Genomic DNA, 16,790 nt, shown 5'->3' on the forward strand with positions numbered 1-16,790 from the left:
TTCGCTTTGTCTTCTACCCTGAAGAGTGGTCGGGCCGCTTGTGGAGATGAAAACCCGGAATTCGGAGGCGTTGGCGGCGTTGGTGAGGAAGTTTTTGGGCCCGAGCTGAAGGCTGAGTCTCAACGGGCTGTGAACGACGACCTGGGAAAGGCAGATGAGAGAAGGCTGTGAAGAAATGTTAAAAAATAATAATAATAATAATAAACTTGTTCTCCAGAAGCTGTTTCCGAACTCGGAAACAAAATGAGATCGCATTAAAATGACGTCGCAAACACACAGACGACACTTCTACCTCTCGGTACGTTTTGACGATTCCTGGGATTTCGTGGAAGACGGTGGCTTTTCCCGGGTGCTTCGCGAACGTCGCTCCACTCACTACGTCCATCTCAAGCACGTCGCTGGGGCTGATCTGCCAGGTGCCAGGCTCTCCTAAAAAGAGAAGAGAAGGCTTTCTTTCTTTCTTTCTTTTTCTTTCTTTCCTCCCTCCCTTCCCTTTGATCCATCTATTTATCTACCTTCCTTCCTTCCTTCCTTCCTTCCTTCCCTTCAATCCATCTATTTATCTACTCGTCTTCCTTTCTTCCTTCCCTTCAAACCATCTACTCTCCTGCCTTCCTTCCTGAACTAGCAGAGTGTTTTAATGGCCGGATACCCTTCCTGTTGCCAGAGCGGAGTTTTGTTCAGCAGATATATTCTCAACGTGCCCAGAGAGAAAAATATCAACCTCTACCTAGGATCGAACTCACAGCCTCCTGATGGTGAGGCCAGAGCTCCACCTCTAGGCCACTGCACCACTCCAAGGACTGCCTCTGCAGTGTAACTGGGAGTAGGGAGGCAGAGGGTCTGCCCTTGGCAGGTGAGAAGAATCCTCGCAGACGTCCACTTCTCTCCCCCACAAAAGGCAACACAACCCACCCCCCTCCCGGAGAGACCCCCCCGGCTGTTTCACTGACCTTCCTGGTTAACCAGGGGTGTGCTGAAGCAGACCACGTCTCCCACGGCCAGGGGGGCGGAGAGATGGGGCCCGATGGCGTGTTCCACGGGGACAGAAATGTAGTCGGCCATGCCCGGGTGTCTCTCGTCCCAAACTCCCACCAGGGTCACGCCTCGGTTCACGGCTTGAGCTGTGTAGGTGTAATTCTGGTTGCTGGGCCGGATCAGCAAGAGGTCATCCCTAAAAATGAAGCAGGTGGTGAGACACGAACCACGGGTAGGTAATCCTCGGCTTACGACCCGCAAGGGAGCCCAACATTTCCGTGACATACCTTGAGTGAATTTTGACCCGTCTTACAAACTTTCTTTCCCCAGTGGTGCATTGTTAAGTCAGTCATATGGTTGTTAAGTGAATCTGCCTTCCCCATTGTCAGAAAGAGGATCGGGATGCTGCGATCGTCATAAATACGAGCCCATCACCCAGCATCCGAATTTTGCTTATGTGACCACGGGGATGGAGCAGCGGTCGTTAAGTGTGAAAAACGGTTCTAAGCCAATTTTTTTTTTGGGTGCCGTTTAACTTCAGTCACTAAACCAACTGTCGCAAATCGACTCAACACCCCTCTCCAGCTGCTTTCCAGAGGTGTCCATAAAGCATCCCCTTGAACCCACCTCTCCCACGGTGGGGACGGGGGGACAGACACATACCTGTTCAAGGCCAGGTGCAGCTGGTTGTTCTGTGCGTGAAACCTGACCCCGGCGCTGTCGAAGAACCGAACGGTGAGAGTCAGAGCCATGCCCAAGGGAAACGCCAGCAGAGGCGCCCGGGTGGCCGTGTAGAGTTTTGGGGTGCTGCTGAACTGCAGGTAAGAGACTGGGGCCACCTGGGTAGAAAATGGGGTATATTCTCAACTCCAAGTGGGGTTGGAGAGGTTCCCCCGTGGGACGAGGCAGGCCTCTTCCGTAGGCACCCAACCTCCACCCCTTACCCGCACACCCGTGATGACCGTCTGGTTGACGCCGAAGAGCTCCAGAGAGGTCACCTCCAGGACCGCCGTCCCCGTGACGGCTCCGGCCTTCAGGAGGCCGTGCCCGTCCTCTTCGATGACCGAGGAATTCGGGAAGCACTGCAGGATCTGGGTGCTGACGAAGGCGGCCCCGTCCCTAAAGACAGGAAGGGAGAGAGAAGTAACCGTAACAGAGCTGGAAGGGACCTTGGAGGTCATCTAGTCCAACCCCCTGCTCACTCTATACTAGGGTACACAGCTCCCGTTTGGGTAAGGAAGGGAGGAAGTTGTGGGGGCTCTAACGCTGGAGTTTTTCAACACGAGGTTGGACAACCGTTTGGCTGGAATAATGATGGTAATGAGGGTAATGATGATTTAAAGCTGACCGGCCACTGTAAGGCTGTGGACCAGGATGAGTCAGCAGGGTTACTGCCACTTTAAGAAACTGTCTATATAAGGGAGGCCATGAGAGGGCGTCTCTCTCTCTCTCTCTCTCTCTCTCCTCGTGTATCACTCTCCTCGTGGTGTTCCATCTGCATTGTAGTTCTCCGTGTAGAGGTGAAGATTGATTGCTTGCCTGGTATGTGCCTACCACGTGGATGTCTGTATATAAAAGTCTCGTATATAAACCACTGTTTGTAAAGACAAAACCTGTGTGTCCTGTTTTTTGCTCCTGGGTGGTATCAAAATAATAGTCACTCTGTAAACACTCTGACACAGGGGCTCTCCAACGGTCTGAGAACCGTCCCTGGTACCTGTTTGTAAGTAACTTGAGCTGCGAATTCATGGACATCAGGATCTGCTCCACGGGACACTCCGGAGAGAAGAGCTGAAGTTTGTCGAAGACCTGTAAGGGGGGAGAGAGAGAGATAGATAAAGGAACTTCCACTCTGGAGGGGACCGTGCCTCCAATTTCAACATTCAAGGCTGCAGGTTTTCAAGAAAAGGTTTCCTCGGGATGGTATCAGGACTCCTGCCATGGGCAGAGGGTTGGACTAGATGACTTCCAAGGTCCCTTCCAGCCCTGGGATTCCTTGGGGAACAGCCAAGGCTGAGGAAGGAAGACCAAGCTGCAGCCTAGGGTGGGGGGCAGGGGTTGGAGTAGATGACCTTGCAAGGTCTCTTCCAGCTGTAGGATCCTGTTGTGGCCCGCCAGCTTCCAGTGGAGCTGGCGGCAGACTCGGGCAATGAAGAGGTTGGGGAGGAACGTGGGCCAGTTCTGGAATCTGGGGAAGGCTCTGATGGATGCTCTGCATGGGACGCAGAGATGGAGGTGGGGCCATCCGACATTTCCCAGCCACTGGAGAGGCAGCTGCCTTTGGAGGCTGAGATGAGCGAGGAGGAGGAAGAACAGCTGGGGCCGGTTCCAGATGCACGTATGAACAGAGCAGTTAGGAGAGGGGAGCGACGGAGGACAAGGAGTCGACTCAGAAAGCAAAGCACACGTGGGCGCTGAATGGCCCCTCCCTGGCTGGGTAATAAATAGAAGGAAAGGGGAGTGGCTGTCGTAGGAGACAACCGTTCGTATTTCTGAAGATTTTGCTTCATTGCGTTTTGTGCTTGTTAGGAAATGATTATTACTTAACTTGTTGGGTTGGCAATATATAAACCCTCAATATAGCTTTAAGACTGCTTTTTTGCATCATACTGTGTCCTGATTGGTTAGCTCTGTAGCTAACCTTCTCCTTAAGAGGGAGCTAGAAACATGGTTTGTTTCTCTTTGCTGTTCTTGCTCTCTGATATCTCTGTATGCTACTGTTTGCAAATCCAGAAGAACTGTTTATTGTGAATAACTATGACGACTGGTAAGAAGACTTTGTTATTGGATTATCCCTGGACTGTCGTTTTGCTATCTCCTGCTTTATATGTGTATGACCAGGACTGTTTATTGGACTGTGCCTTACTATTTCCTGAAAGTAAACACAACTCAGTGTATCTGTGTGTCGGCTGTGTTTAATCGTAACTACTCTCAATCGCTTTCATGTGCACACCCTTGCTACTCAAGGGTTACTCTGCGAATTCCTTAACAGTGCCACAAAGACTGCCGTGCCAGAACTCAATTTGAAATCTTTTGGCTGGGAGCTTGCAATTATCGCAAGGAACTGATAAGGTCTGTTGCTGCAGTTAACTCCTTGAAGGACTCTTGCCTGGACTTTTCGGTAGGTGAGTGCCATTAATTCACAAGAGGTAAATAAAGTGGGGTTTTTTCGTGACCAGGAGTCTTGTTTCTTGCTTCTGCTAAGGGCTGGGTCAGAACAGTTCCTTCGGGAACAGCCAAGGCTGAGGAAGGCAGACCAAGCTCAAGTGAAGAAATGCCGGTCAGCCGTTCTCACGATTCCTTACCAGGATCTGCACCTCATCCAAGAGTTCGGTGACGTTTCCTTCGAACTGTCCGGCTTTGGCGTCCGAAGTCTGCACCGCCACCCTGATGCTGGTCCTGCCTGCGGCTCTGGTCTGGACCACCATGGCAAAATTGCTCTCCGGAGGAAGGGCCAAGGAAATCTGGTGGGAAAAGTCCCTCGAGGGTGAGGAGGTGGGCGGTAAATTGCAGGGAGTAGTCCTCGACTTACGACCGCAATTTCTGTTGCTACGGGTGACGTTTCTTGAGACGGGGATTTTGCCCCGTCTTACAACAGCGGTTAAGTGATTCGCACCCCCCCCTGGGGACGCTACGACTGTCGTATGTACGACTCCGTGGCCAAGCGTCTCAATTTGGATCGCGTGACTGCGGGGTATGCTGCAACGGTCACAAGTGCGAAAAACAGTCACGTCTCACATTTTTTTCATTGCCGTTGTAACATGGGAACGGTCACTAAACAATAACGTTATGTCAGGGATTGACAGTGTCGTCGTGCGTGGAATAAATCTATTTAAATTTCAATAAATATCAATATATTTATATTCTGAACCCCTAGAATTCCCCAGCTAGCTGAAGTCCGCTCATCTTAAAGATACCCAGGTTGAGAAACACTGCACGAGAGGGGGGTTTTTTGGGGGGTGGGTGGGGGGTTAACTAAGATCAGAGAGTTTGAAAGGAGGGGAGGGGGTCTTTCCCACCTCCGAGTGTCTGGGAAGAAGATCCAGGATGTCTCGTTTGCTCACTGCCCAGTGGAAGGTGAGGGGGGGACGAGAGTTCCCGAAGGAGAAGGGAGTCAGGGTGCTGGTCAGCCCCACAACGTACACAGGCATCTGGAAAGAAGCGAGAACAGAATAACCGAGTCGAGAGGGAACTTGGAGGTCTTCTAGTCCAACCAACCCAAAGTGGGGGGGTGGGAAGAGGAGACATCTTCCATTAGTGACCCGCAGATTTTCACAGACGGGGCCTGAGGCTTGCTGAACCCACCTGGGTGCCGGTGACGAGTCGAGTGGCCGGGGCGTGGATTCGAATCATCCGCAGCTCAACCACTTCCAGCTCGACCTGATCCTGGGGGGGGAGGAAGATGGTTTTGAGTCCCTTCCTCTAAAGACGACTGGCGGAGGTCAGTCCCTCCTCCAGCCTCCGTCCATAGCTAGTCCTTGATTTACGACCGCAGGGGGCAGCCCCTGAGATATTGGAAGACTGCTATCATGTCTCCCCTAGTCCGTCTTTTCATCAAACTAGAGATACCCGGGTCCTGCAACAGTTCTTCATATGTTTTAGCCTCCAGTCCCCTAATCCTCTTTGTTGCTCTTCTCTGCACTCTTTCTAGAGTCTCCACATCTTTTTTACATCGTGGCAACCAAAACTGAATGCAAATATTCCAATGGCCGGAAGGGAGAGGCACGGAAGGGATAAAATCAAGGGGTCCCAGGTGAAGGAAGTGTCAGCACTTCAAGCTGCATTTACTCTAGTGCTGACATAAGAAGAAGAAGCGGAGGCGTCTGGAAAGGGACGTTTGACTTTTCACCTACTTATTTTCCCTGGAGATAATATCCCCTAGGAGATGGGATGGAAGGGGGAAAATTCCTTTGAGCTGGAGCAGTAGATAAGGGGTAGAGTGACTTGGAAGATGGCCAATGAGTGCAGGGGAGTGGGGAACGGAAAGGGAGGGTTTTGGGTCTGGAAGTCAGTGTTGGCTGCAATGGAGTCGGATTCAGAATGTCGTGCTTAATAAATGGGAGTTTTCTTCAAAGACTTCGTTTGAAATGCAATTTATTTGAGACGACCTCGAAACCTGACAGGAAGCATTTACTGGAAACGTACCTGGGAGAAGACAATGACTTTTCCCGTGTCTTCGTTGACAGCCCGAATGGTGCCCAGGATAAAGGCAGTGCCCACTGCCTTGGCGGTAATCTGTCCCAGCCCGTTCACCTCGGCCACGGTTCGGTTGCTGATCGAAAAGTGGATCAGGGATTGAGGCTGGGGTCCCCCTTCCGACATCACCTGCGGTTGGAGGCAAAACATATCGGGGGTCAGGAAGACCGTTGCACAGGGAGTCTGCTTTAAACACCTCCCAAAACTCAACCCTATTTTTCCACTCCAGTGAGCTGACTTCATCTGGGGGTGACAACACACCTTCGAAGAGAGGCCGCGACCCATAAACCAGTATTGTCTGCTTGGGATCCTGGACTTACCTGCACCATGTTGTGGGGGATGAGGGTCGTTTTTTCGGGGAACAGCCTGAAAGGAGGGAAGATCTGGCAAAACACAAAACAGCATCAAGTTAGTCTTGGGAGAGGGAAAGAAATAAAAAGATAAATGTTGGGTGTTTGTAGCTTTTCACTTAAGGGCCAAATTTATATATTTATTTTAAATTGTTTTTAAATTTTGTGAGTATATGTTTGTTTTAATATGGCTGTACACTGCCGAGTCCTTCGGGAGAAGGGCGGTATAGAAGTTTAAACAATAAAATAAATAAATAAATAAATAAATAAATAAATAAATAAATAAATAAGCATGTGGCAACATCTGACTTTTACCCAACGGACCAAGGAACAAGCTACAATAATTTGTGGTTCTCCATTTAAAAAAAAAAAATACAAATCTTTTAATTTTACAACCCTCTTCACTGAGGAAGATTTTGAACCTGCAAACCTTTTTTTAATTTGTAAATCTTTAAATGTATAAAGGTTTTCAGTTGCAAATCTTTTTTGATTCGCAAATCTTTAAATTGATATAAAAAAAGAATTAACTGGCAAACCTTTCAAATTTATAAAGATTTTCATTTGTTTTAATTTGCAGGTCTTTAAATTTATAATGATTTTCATCTGCTTTAATTTGCAAATCTTTAAATTTATAACGATCTTCATTTGCAAATCTTCTAATTTGACACATCTTTTAATTTACAAAGCTGTTAATGGCTCAATTTCCAGGGAAGACGAGCAGTTCAAAACTGTGAAAAATCAATCAATCAAAAGTCTGTCACTGATTTTGTAGATGCTGGCAAAATCTCTTCCAAGCGGTTTCTAACAGGGCTTAAATTTGAGGGTTAGGCTTGGTGTTGTTACCTCCACTTTCCGTGGTGGGGACATGAATTTGACTCCCATTTTGTCCCAAGCTGTGGCCACTAATGTCGTCTGGCCAACTGCCACGGCTCGGAGCATGTAGACTTCGGAATAATCGCCGAGTTCCTCCATTGGCCTGCGAGAACCAGAGGTGAAAGACTTATGTAACAAAGACAATTGGGAGGGACCTTGGAGGCCTTCTAGTCCAACCCTCCTCTGCTCAAGCGGGAGACTTTATACCAGTGGTGTCAAACTGGATTTCTTCGAGGGCCAGATCAGCATTGTAATTCTCCTCTGCGGACTGGCAGGGGGTGGGTGCTGTGGCAGGGGCAGTTGAAAATCTCCAGTGATGGAGCACCCACAATTTCTGGAGGCAACCCGTTCCTCTGATTAACCCTTTCTCAGCCGCAAGCAATGCCCCGGTCTGGAGGGATTTTTTCCCCCTTGTCCCCGGGGCCAGCTGGAGATGAGGGAGACCAGGCAGAAAGGTTCTGCAAGAGAGGAAGACTTACGTCAGGCTCACAATCGGAGAGGCAGCTTTCAGCTGGACGTGCATGTAGGCGAAGTATTTGGTGCGGAAAGCCGAACGGTGAGACCCCAAAACTCGCACCGAGACCAACACGGATTTGCCGATCTCAACCTGGGGGGAAGCAACAAAATGTTTCATTCTTTGCTGTTTACTGTTAAGACAGTCCTTGAGTTACGACCATCAATGGAGCCCTTCCCTTACGGTCGTAATGAACGAGTTCGATGTTACAATGCTTTTTGTTGTTGTTGTGGGAGTCGCTCTGGTCCACTTAGTGACCGTTCGAAGTTACGACGGCGCCAGGAAGAGCGACCGAGGAACGTTTTTCACACTTAATGACCGTGGCAGCATCCCCGCAAATTACGTGATTTACATTCGGATGCTTGGCAACTGGCTCGTATTTATGACGATCACAGTCTTCAGGGGTCCTTTTGCGACCTTCTGACGAGCCAAGTTCAAGGGGGGGGGAGAAGCCAGATTCACTTAACAACCGTGTGACTAATTCTAACAACGGCGGGGATTCATGAAAGAGTTGTAAAATGGGATAAAATCCGCTGAAATATTTTTTTTCTACTTAACTACATAAATGTCAGGCTTAGCTGTGGTCGTAAGTTGAGGGTTACCTGTAAACAGAAGGTGGTGGATATAAAACACGAAAGGATCCGTCAGAAGTCGAGGACTACATGTCAAAGGTCAGCGTAATTAAGAAGGATCTGACCTCAGTGGGGGTCATTGGGGACACAAGCTTGGATTTTCTTTAGGGAGGAAAGGACTTTAGGTAGAACGAATCGTGGTTAAAGGATGGTCAGACATGGTTATCCGACGTCCTTCTCACCTTGTCAATCAGATCCACCTCCAATTCGTACATATTTGATACTCGCAGGTAAGCCGTAGCCGGTCCTAAGAATGTGAGGCAGAGATCGTAGACCTCCAGGGCCAAAGAACCGGGCAGGACAGGAATCACCTGGAAAAAACCACAATAAACCCAAACTGGGAAGGTAAAGTCAGAGCTGTATGTTCGTAGTTGTGTTTTAATCCAGTTGTAATCCCGTGGAAAATCTAATAGAAGAACATTGTCTGAAGTTCCAATGTGTCCCACAGAACAACATCTGAAGTTTCAACGTGTGCTACAGAACATCTGAAGTTTCAATGTATCCTACACAACATGGTCTGAACTTCCCACATGTCCTACAGAACATCTGAACTTCCAACGTGTCCTACAGAACATCTGAACTTCCAACATGTGTTACAGAACATCTGAACTTCCAACATGTCCTACAGAACATCTGAACTTCCAATGTGTCCTACAGAACATCTGAACTTCCAACATGTTACAGAACATCTGAACTTCCAACGTGTCCTACAGAACATCTGAACTTCCAACATGTGTTACAGAACATCTGAACTTCCAATGTGTGTTACAGAACATCTTTTGAACTTGTAACAACCAACTGAAGTGACAACTGCCTAAGCTTCCTGAGATTCAAGATGGTTGTGAGGGTCGTATGAAATTAAGGAGACAGGGCTATCTAACATGCCGGTCCCTCTCTTCCCCACAGAAGGATCTCCAAGACCACGCGCCACCCGGGCACTCACTTGGATGGCGCTCTCTGTTTCCAGGTAGGTGATGTTTGCCATGTCCTGTGTGCTGCTGTTGATGAGGAAGTATCCGGAGCCTTCCACCAGGGCAAAGACCTCCTAGGGGGACACAAGCACCAGAAATGTTGTAAAGGCTTCTGAAACTCAAATAAAGCGCCATTTGGGCGTCCCAGAGGCTGACTGAAGCCATCCTCGGTCCTACCTTGACATCGGGATGGTTGTACATGGTGACGTTATCGGGGACCACCGTCACATCCTCAACCAACAAGAGTTCCACAGCTGCAGAAGCGGGAGAGTTAGAGACCTCCTAAATGCACAACAAAATCAACAGCGAGTGTCTAGGCAGAAGGTTCTGCCCATACAGAGGCTATTTGTTCCTTCTACACCAACAAGGTTGATTCTTTTGATTTTAAATCTCTGGGACCCCATCAGTTCCTTCAACATCTCCTTTCCTTCAAAAGGAATACGTCTTCAGGAGGTTCGGTTTGGATGGCGACCATCCACTGAGAAGTTATGGAAGCTAGGGTTGAAATGGACCCTGTTGGTGGAAAGGATTCAAACTGAGGAGCTCATTTGGAGAGGGAGAACCCACTGTTGTGGCCCGCTGGCAGCCAGCGAAGTCAGACAGTGAGGAGGTTGGGGAGGAACTTGGGCCAGTCCTGGGGGTGGAGAAAGCTCGGACAAGGGCTCTGCGTCGGAGGCAGAGAGGGAGATAGACAGCAGTGAGGCAGAGGAACAGCTGGAGCCCGTTCCCAGTGTGAGCTGCCAGAAGACAAGAACAACTAAGAAAGCAGGGTCGACTTGGGAGTAAAGCTACACCTTGGAGATGATTGGCCCCTCCCATAGGAAACCAAAGAGGAGTGAACGGGGAGGGGGCTTTTGCAGGAAACCGTTCGTTCGTTCGTTTCAAGAGTGGAAAGTTCTGTACGAGACTCTGTGCCAAGTTTTGCCTTACTCTGCGTTTGGGAAAGAAGTTACGTGGCAGCTTGCCAAGCGAGATAAGGTCTGTGTTGATAAATATTTCCTTTGAAAAACTGTTTGGACAGGCCTTGTGTAAATAAAAGAGGTTTTGCTGGGACCAATTCCTGCTTCCTGCTTTTTAAGGGAGCCTACGTCACAACACATATCAACCTCGTGGTTGCCCAACTGCCCCTTATTTTCCATCTTGCCTTCTGGGATGATTGACACACAACAGGTCCTGATCTTCTTCCGTGTAAATCCTCTTTAGATATTTCAGAGAGGTCGATCGCATCCCGGTTGGGTCTTCCCTTCTCCAAACTTAAAAATGTCCCCCCCAGCTTGTACCCAAACTTCCCCTCGCACTCACTTTCGGGCTGCCTCTCTCGGAATATTTCACAAAGCTGACCGCAATCAGGACTGTCCCTTTGATCTGATGGACCTCTAACAGCTGGTGTCCTGAGAGGGGGGGGGGAGAAAAGAGAGACGTCAGAAGAAACCTTCGCGAATGCTATCTGGAGAAGACACGGGTCCTCTTAGAGAAAATGGCTGAGGGACATTTTTTTTTTTTTAAACTGGAAGAGAGAATGGTGAGACGCACCGTGGAGTCTCGTCTGTCCGGTCCCATCATCCTTCTCCACCATCTGCATGGATCTTGGGTGAGTGAAGCGAGCCAGGCTTTCGTTGGCCGAGGTCCACTCCAGGATCAGGGAAGAAAAGTTGTCAAATTTCCTCCGGTGTTGGTCAAACAAAGCTAGCTCCAGAATGGTGTTCCTCAGACTGGACACGGGAACCTGAAAGCATCCAAAAAAAAATCATTTTAGAGGCACATGGAGAAGGGTATGAGTTCAGCTGCCTGCAATTACTGCGAGTTCAATTCTCACCAGGCTCAAGGTCGACTCAGCCTTCCATCCTTTCTAAGGTGGGTAAAATGAGTTCCCGGTTTGTGGGGGCAATAAGCTGACTTTGTATAAAAATATACAAAAGTATGAAGGCTATTGCTTAACGCCTTGTAAGCCGCCCTGAGTCTCCGGAGAAGGGCGGCATATAAAAATAAATGAAAATAAAAAAATAAAAATGAGTTGTGGGGTCCTTTTGGTGCTCTCTGCTTACCAAACCAGCTAATTGTTAATTTTGCAAAGGAAAGGAAAGGCATCTTGGAATGTCTTAACTACTAGAGGATTGCAAGGAAAAGTTTCAGAACTGATTCATCCAGATGGATAACCGATTTTTTTTTTTTTAAACCCAAATTCCATCAACTGAAAAGTTGCTATGAATGAACGCAAACTTTGGACAGCGATATTTAGCCAGGCCGAGGTCGGCATTTCAGACTGGTGGATCAGGGTATTTTGATTTTTGGCGGGGCTAAAGAATTCAGCCAGCGACGTTCCACTCAGCCACTTCAACCGACCTTTGAGCCAAATCGCTAATGTTTCACTACATTAAGTTGATCTCTATGATTATAATTTTTCTCGGCCAATAAAACAATCTTGAAAAGAAAACTTCAGGAGGTTAGCAGCTCTTCCTTCAAAGGCCCAGTTCTTTCCCCCCCCCCCGAGAGGTCGCCTCCAAGCGGCATCTCCCACCCACACGTACCAGCTGCTTGTGGTGTTGAGGCAGGGGACACGGCGGTGCGCCGGCGGCCAACTTGTACACGGGCGTGACGGCCATGCTGGCTGGATGGGCACATAGGAAGTTGACTTGCACCGTCTCCACGGCGGGGCTGGGATTCAGAACTCCGGGGTGGTTGCCCACTTGGAAGGTGAAGACCTTTGGGGAAGAAAGCAAAGATGGGGGGATCGATGGCCTGAAGCTTTGCCACTGGTTGAGGGGATAGCCAGATTAAGATGGCGGCAGGGGGATTGCAGGGCACAGAGAGTTACACGCAGCCGAAAGGAGAAGAGATCAGAAGCAGCTCTCGAAGCGTTCTAGCGCTACACACCGTCTACGCTGGGGGTTTCTCAACCCAGGAAACATGAAGATGGAATCACAACAGAGCCGGAAGGGACCTTGGAGGTCTTCTAGTCCAACCCCTATACTTTTTCAGACAAGTGGCTGGTCCAATCCCTTCTTAAAAACCTGCAGTGATGGAGCATCCACAACTTCTGGAGGCAAGTTGTTCCACTGGTTAATTGTCCTCACTTTTAATACATTTCTCCTTAATTCCAGGTTGCTTCTCTCCTTAGTTAGTTTCCATCTGTTGCTTCTTGTCCTGCCTTCAGGGGCTTTGGAGAATAGCTTGACCCTCCCCTCTTCTCCTCAAATACTGCTATCGTGTCACCCCCTGGCCATACCCAATTCCTGCAACCGTTCTTTGTATGTTCAAGTCCCAGAATTCCCCAACCGTCCATGGTGATCGGTCAAGGAGGACTGAATGGAGCCCAAGAGCCAGGATTTGAATAGGGCTTCTGGGAACTGGGGTCCAATCTTTCTGCAGGGCGGGCTGTGGGATTCTGGGAGTCCACATACCTTAAAGCCTGCCAGCTGGAAAATTCTGGGAGTTGGAAGTCCACCCATCTCCCAAGCTTCCCACTTTGAGAAAGGCTGCTCTAAAACCTTGGCTATCAAGTCCATAACAGGGACGCCGTGGCTCAGTGGCTAAGACCACTGTAGATCGAAAAGGTCGGCAGTTCAGCGGTTCGAATCCCAAGTGCTGCGTAACGGGGTGAGCTCCCGTCACTGCCAACCTAGCAGTTCGAAAGCAGGTAAAAAAAAAAATGCCAGCAGAGAAATAGGGACCACCTTTGGTGGGAAGGGAACAGCGTTCCGTGCGCCTTTGGCATTGAGTCACGCCAGCCACATGACCACGGAGACGTCTTCGGACAGCGCTGGCTCTTCGGCTTTGAAACGGAGATGAGCACCGCCCCCTAGAATCAGGAACGACTAGCACGTATGTGCGAGGGGAACCTTTACCTTTACCTTATCAAGTCCATCTTCGGGTAGAAATCATCCACCCCCTTCCTTTTTTACCTGCTCCCCCAATTCCAGGCAGGTGACTCGGTAAATGTACTGGTTCTGCTTCCTCCGAGCTGGCAGCCGAACTTCCGCCACCTGGAATTTCTTCTTATCGTCCATTTTCAGCTCCAGGAAGAACCGGGACGGCTCTAACACCCAGGGCCCCGGACCCCCCTCAAAGACCATCTCCTTCATGGAATGCCAGGTGATCAGGGCCAACTGCACAGGGTTCACAGCCTGGAGAAAAACGGGGAAAGAAATGGCGGGAAGATGAGGACCCGGTTTGTGGGGGGCAATAAGCTGACTTTGTATAAAATATACAAAAGTATGAAGGCTATTGCTTAACGCGTTGTAAGCCGCCCTGAGTCTCCGGAGAAGGGCAGCATATAAAAATAAATAAAAATAAAAATAAAATAAAATAAATAAGATGTTTGGGTGGGGGGGACTTGAATGGACTTTCCAGTTTAGAACCGTTAGGTCAACCCCCAAGGCTGAAAAGTCCCTTTTGAGAGTGAGACAGGCGGCAGATAAAATTTAATCAATCCATCAATATATATATATATATATATATAAACAAAAAGAACAAATATAACTCCGAAGGGCCGAGGAACGGTTAGGAAAAAGAAGGAGCAGGGTTAAACCGGGAAGCCCTGGAAGGGAGATAGCTGGATGATGTGGCTAGGCTAGGAACTGGGAGACCGTGAGTTCTAGTCTTGCTTTAAACAGGAAGCCAGCTGGGTGACCCAGCCAATCTCTCTTGGCCCTAGAAAGCAGGCAATGGCAAACTGAAAAACCTCGCCAAGGAAACTGCAGGCGCTTGTCCAGGAGTCCAAAACTATCTCCCCCACCCAAAAAATATCTTAAAAACGTGGCAAAACAAAGACTTTGTTTCCAGAATTACTGATGGTTTCTTTCAAATTGGGGAGGGGAGTCAGTTTTCTGCAGCCAAAACCGACGTCCTTGATGGCTTGCCATCTTGACTGATTAATCAAGGACCACAAAAATGAGGAAATGGGGGGAAAACACACCCCGACGCACACACAAGAGCTCCCCGCCTTCAACCCAAGGCCAGGCCGAGGTCCCCTCCTCACCTTGAGGGGTTCGTAAGCTGCGAAAGTGGCGCTGGTTTCGAAATACTCCTCAAAGACGGTGACGCTGGCCGTCACTAGGGTGTGCCCCAGGGACTTCGCCGTGAGCTGGATGGTGGAGCAGAAGGTGGCGCCGAATTTCTGCTTCCCTGCAAAGCCAGATCGTGGCTGGTTCAGGTTCGAGCTTCGATGGGGGAGGCCGAGGACCATAATCCAACCCTTCCCAATCGCCTATAGTGGCCCTTAGCTATCGATCCCTCAGGCTAGAAAGTGGGAGACCGTGAATTCTAGTCCCGCCTTAGGCATGAAAGCTGGCTGGGTGACTTTGGGCCAATCACCAGGAGACGGTGAGTTCTAGTTCTGCCTTAGGCATGAAAGCCAGCTGGGTGACTTTGGGCCAATCACCAGGAGACAGTGAGTTCTAGTCCCGCCTTAGGCATGAAAGCTGGCTGAGTGACTTTAAGCCAATCACCAGGGGACGGTGAGTTCTAGTTCTGCCTTAGGCATGAAAGCCAGCTGGGTGACTTTGGGCCAATCACCAGGAGACGGTGAGTTCTAGTTCTTCCTTAGGCATGAAAGCTGGCTGGGTGACTTTGAGCCAATCACCAGGAAATGGTGAGTTCTAGTTCTGCCTTAGGCATGAAAGCTGGCTGGGTGACTTTGAGCCAATCACCAGGAGATGGTGAGTTCTAGTTCTGCCTTAGGCATGAAAGCTGGCTGGGTGACTTTGAGCCAATCACCAGGAAATGGTGAGTTCTAGTTCTGCCTTAGGCATGAAAGCTGGCTGGGTGACTTTGAGCCAATCACCAGGAGACGGTGAGTTCTAGTTCTTCCTTAGGCATGAAAGCTGGCTGGGTGACTTTGGGCCAATCACCAGGAAATGGTGAGTTCTAGTTCTGCCTTAGGCATGAAAGCTGGCTGGGTGACTTTGAGCCAATCACCAGGAGATGGTGAGTTCTAGTTCTGCCTTAGGCATGAAAGCCGGATGGGTGACTTTGGGCCAATCACCAGGAGACTGGGAGTTCTAGTCCCACCTCATCTGGGTGACTTTGAGCCATTTCCTCCCTCTCAACCCAACCCCCACCCCTCACAGGATTGTTGTTCTAATAGGGGAAAAAAACCAGAAGGGAGGAAGGAGTTATTAAGCATGTTTGCCAGCTTGAGTTATTTGTTTAAAAAATAATAATAAAAAGCGGGATCAAAGTAAACAACAAATAAACAGCTCTGTTCTTATGTTTTTTTTTTCCAGCAATTCTTTTCCACGAAATCCTGCACAATATTTCCTGGAAGAGTTTGATGGGAGGGAGGTGGCAGCATCGAAGAGAGACAGGTGCCTCCGTCCGAAGAACTGCCCGCAGGCCAAATCCTGGCCTAACCTGCCTCCCCAAAAGGCGGTCATGATTAAACCAGGAAAGCTGGTCTAATGTAAGTCTGGAGTTATTTACCTTCTTCGCTCAAGGCGAACACTCCTTGCTTGTCCATGCTGACATCCAAGGCCAGAAGAGAGCAGTCGGTGAAAGCCGTGGCCGTCCCCGCCTTCTTCTCAATGTGGTACATGGCGAGTTGCACCTCCAAGGTCTGGCCGATCTCGGCGTCGGCGTGGAAGGGCAGGAGCTCCATCTTGGACAGCTTCAGCACATACACCTGGGTGTGTCCAGACCAGTGGTGAAATTCAAATGTTTTTACTACCGGTTCTGTGGGCGTGGTGTGGCTTGGTGGGCGTGGCTCGGTGGGTGTAAAAAATCGGGGTCATATCATCGGGGTGGGTGGGCAGGGGGCACAACATTTGATGACACTTCGAAGTGCTTTACGGGGCCGTAAAGGACCCTTTTCCAACGCCGTCGTAAGTCGAGAACTCTCTGTACTGTTTTGGATTTAAGAATAAACTTTGTGCCTTTTCTGATTCATTTTCAGGGGTTTTTCTTTTCCACCCAGCCCAAATTTTGTTTGGGCTTATCCAGTTCTGAGACGTCTCCCCTAATCCTGCTTGATTAGGCCTATGTCTAAATTACTGGGGTGCATCGCTTAGTGGTGACCTTTCCCGGCTTCCTTGCTCAGGGGAAACAAGTTTGGCTCACTTGCCTGGATTTCTCCAAAGTGGAAGGGATTTTGAACGTCTCTGGCCTGCACCGCGCTTTGCCCCTCGGTGAGTCCCGCGGCCACGACGCCTTTGATGGTGACGGTGGCCACCGACTGGTTGGAGGAGGTCCAGGTGAAGTTGCCGCTGCCCCCCTCCACCTGCAGAAAGGCGGGCGAGGCTTTAGAGAGGAAATAAGGGATCCCCCCTTCCCCCCCCCAAAA

The 16,790-nt window shown here is 49.4% G+C and overlaps 1 protein-coding gene across 2 annotated transcripts in view; it reads right to left on the reverse strand.

Annotated features, from left to right (window-relative positions):
- NUP210L (nucleoporin 210 like) overlaps positions 1-16,790 on the reverse strand; it is a 31,855-nt gene that overhangs the window by 4,794 nt on the left and 10,271 nt on the right. For both annotated transcript variants that reach the window (XM_060681993.2, XM_087881334.1), the window contains 23 exons: positions 16,572-16,727; positions 15,935-16,133; positions 14,493-14,638; positions 13,417-13,638; positions 12,043-12,216; positions 11,048-11,240; positions 10,817-10,905; positions 9,692-9,796; positions 9,487-9,588; positions 8,726-8,854; positions 7,877-8,004; positions 7,368-7,500; positions 6,495-6,557; positions 6,124-6,303; positions 5,284-5,364; positions 4,998-5,129; positions 4,284-4,442; positions 2,696-2,787; positions 1,923-2,097; positions 1,642-1,817; positions 954-1,174; positions 293-429; positions 18-141 (listed from right to left, as the gene is read on the reverse strand). In XM_060681993.2, the coding sequence (XP_060537976.2) occupies positions 18-141; positions 293-429; positions 954-1,174; positions 1,642-1,817; positions 1,923-2,097; positions 2,696-2,787; positions 4,284-4,442; positions 4,998-5,129; positions 5,284-5,364; positions 6,124-6,303; positions 6,495-6,557; positions 7,368-7,500; positions 7,877-8,004; positions 8,726-8,854; positions 9,487-9,588; positions 9,692-9,796; positions 10,817-10,905; positions 11,048-11,240; positions 12,043-12,216; positions 13,417-13,638; positions 14,493-14,638; positions 15,935-16,133; positions 16,572-16,727 (3,316 nt within the window). The remainder of the gene's footprint in view (positions 1-17; positions 142-292; positions 430-953; positions 1,175-1,641; positions 1,818-1,922; positions 2,098-2,695; positions 2,788-4,283; positions 4,443-4,997; positions 5,130-5,283; positions 5,365-6,123; positions 6,304-6,494; positions 6,558-7,367; positions 7,501-7,876; positions 8,005-8,725; positions 8,855-9,486; positions 9,589-9,691; positions 9,797-10,816; positions 10,906-11,047; positions 11,241-12,042; positions 12,217-13,416; positions 13,639-14,492; positions 14,639-15,934; positions 16,134-16,571; positions 16,728-16,790) is intronic.

This window comes from Pantherophis guttatus, chromosome 18 (genome assembly GCF_059756535.1).
Source record: "Pantherophis guttatus breed Tessera chromosome 18, ASM5975653v1, whole genome shotgun sequence".
Classification (NCBI taxonomy): Eukaryota; Metazoa; Chordata; class Lepidosauria; order Squamata; family Colubridae; genus Pantherophis; species Pantherophis guttatus.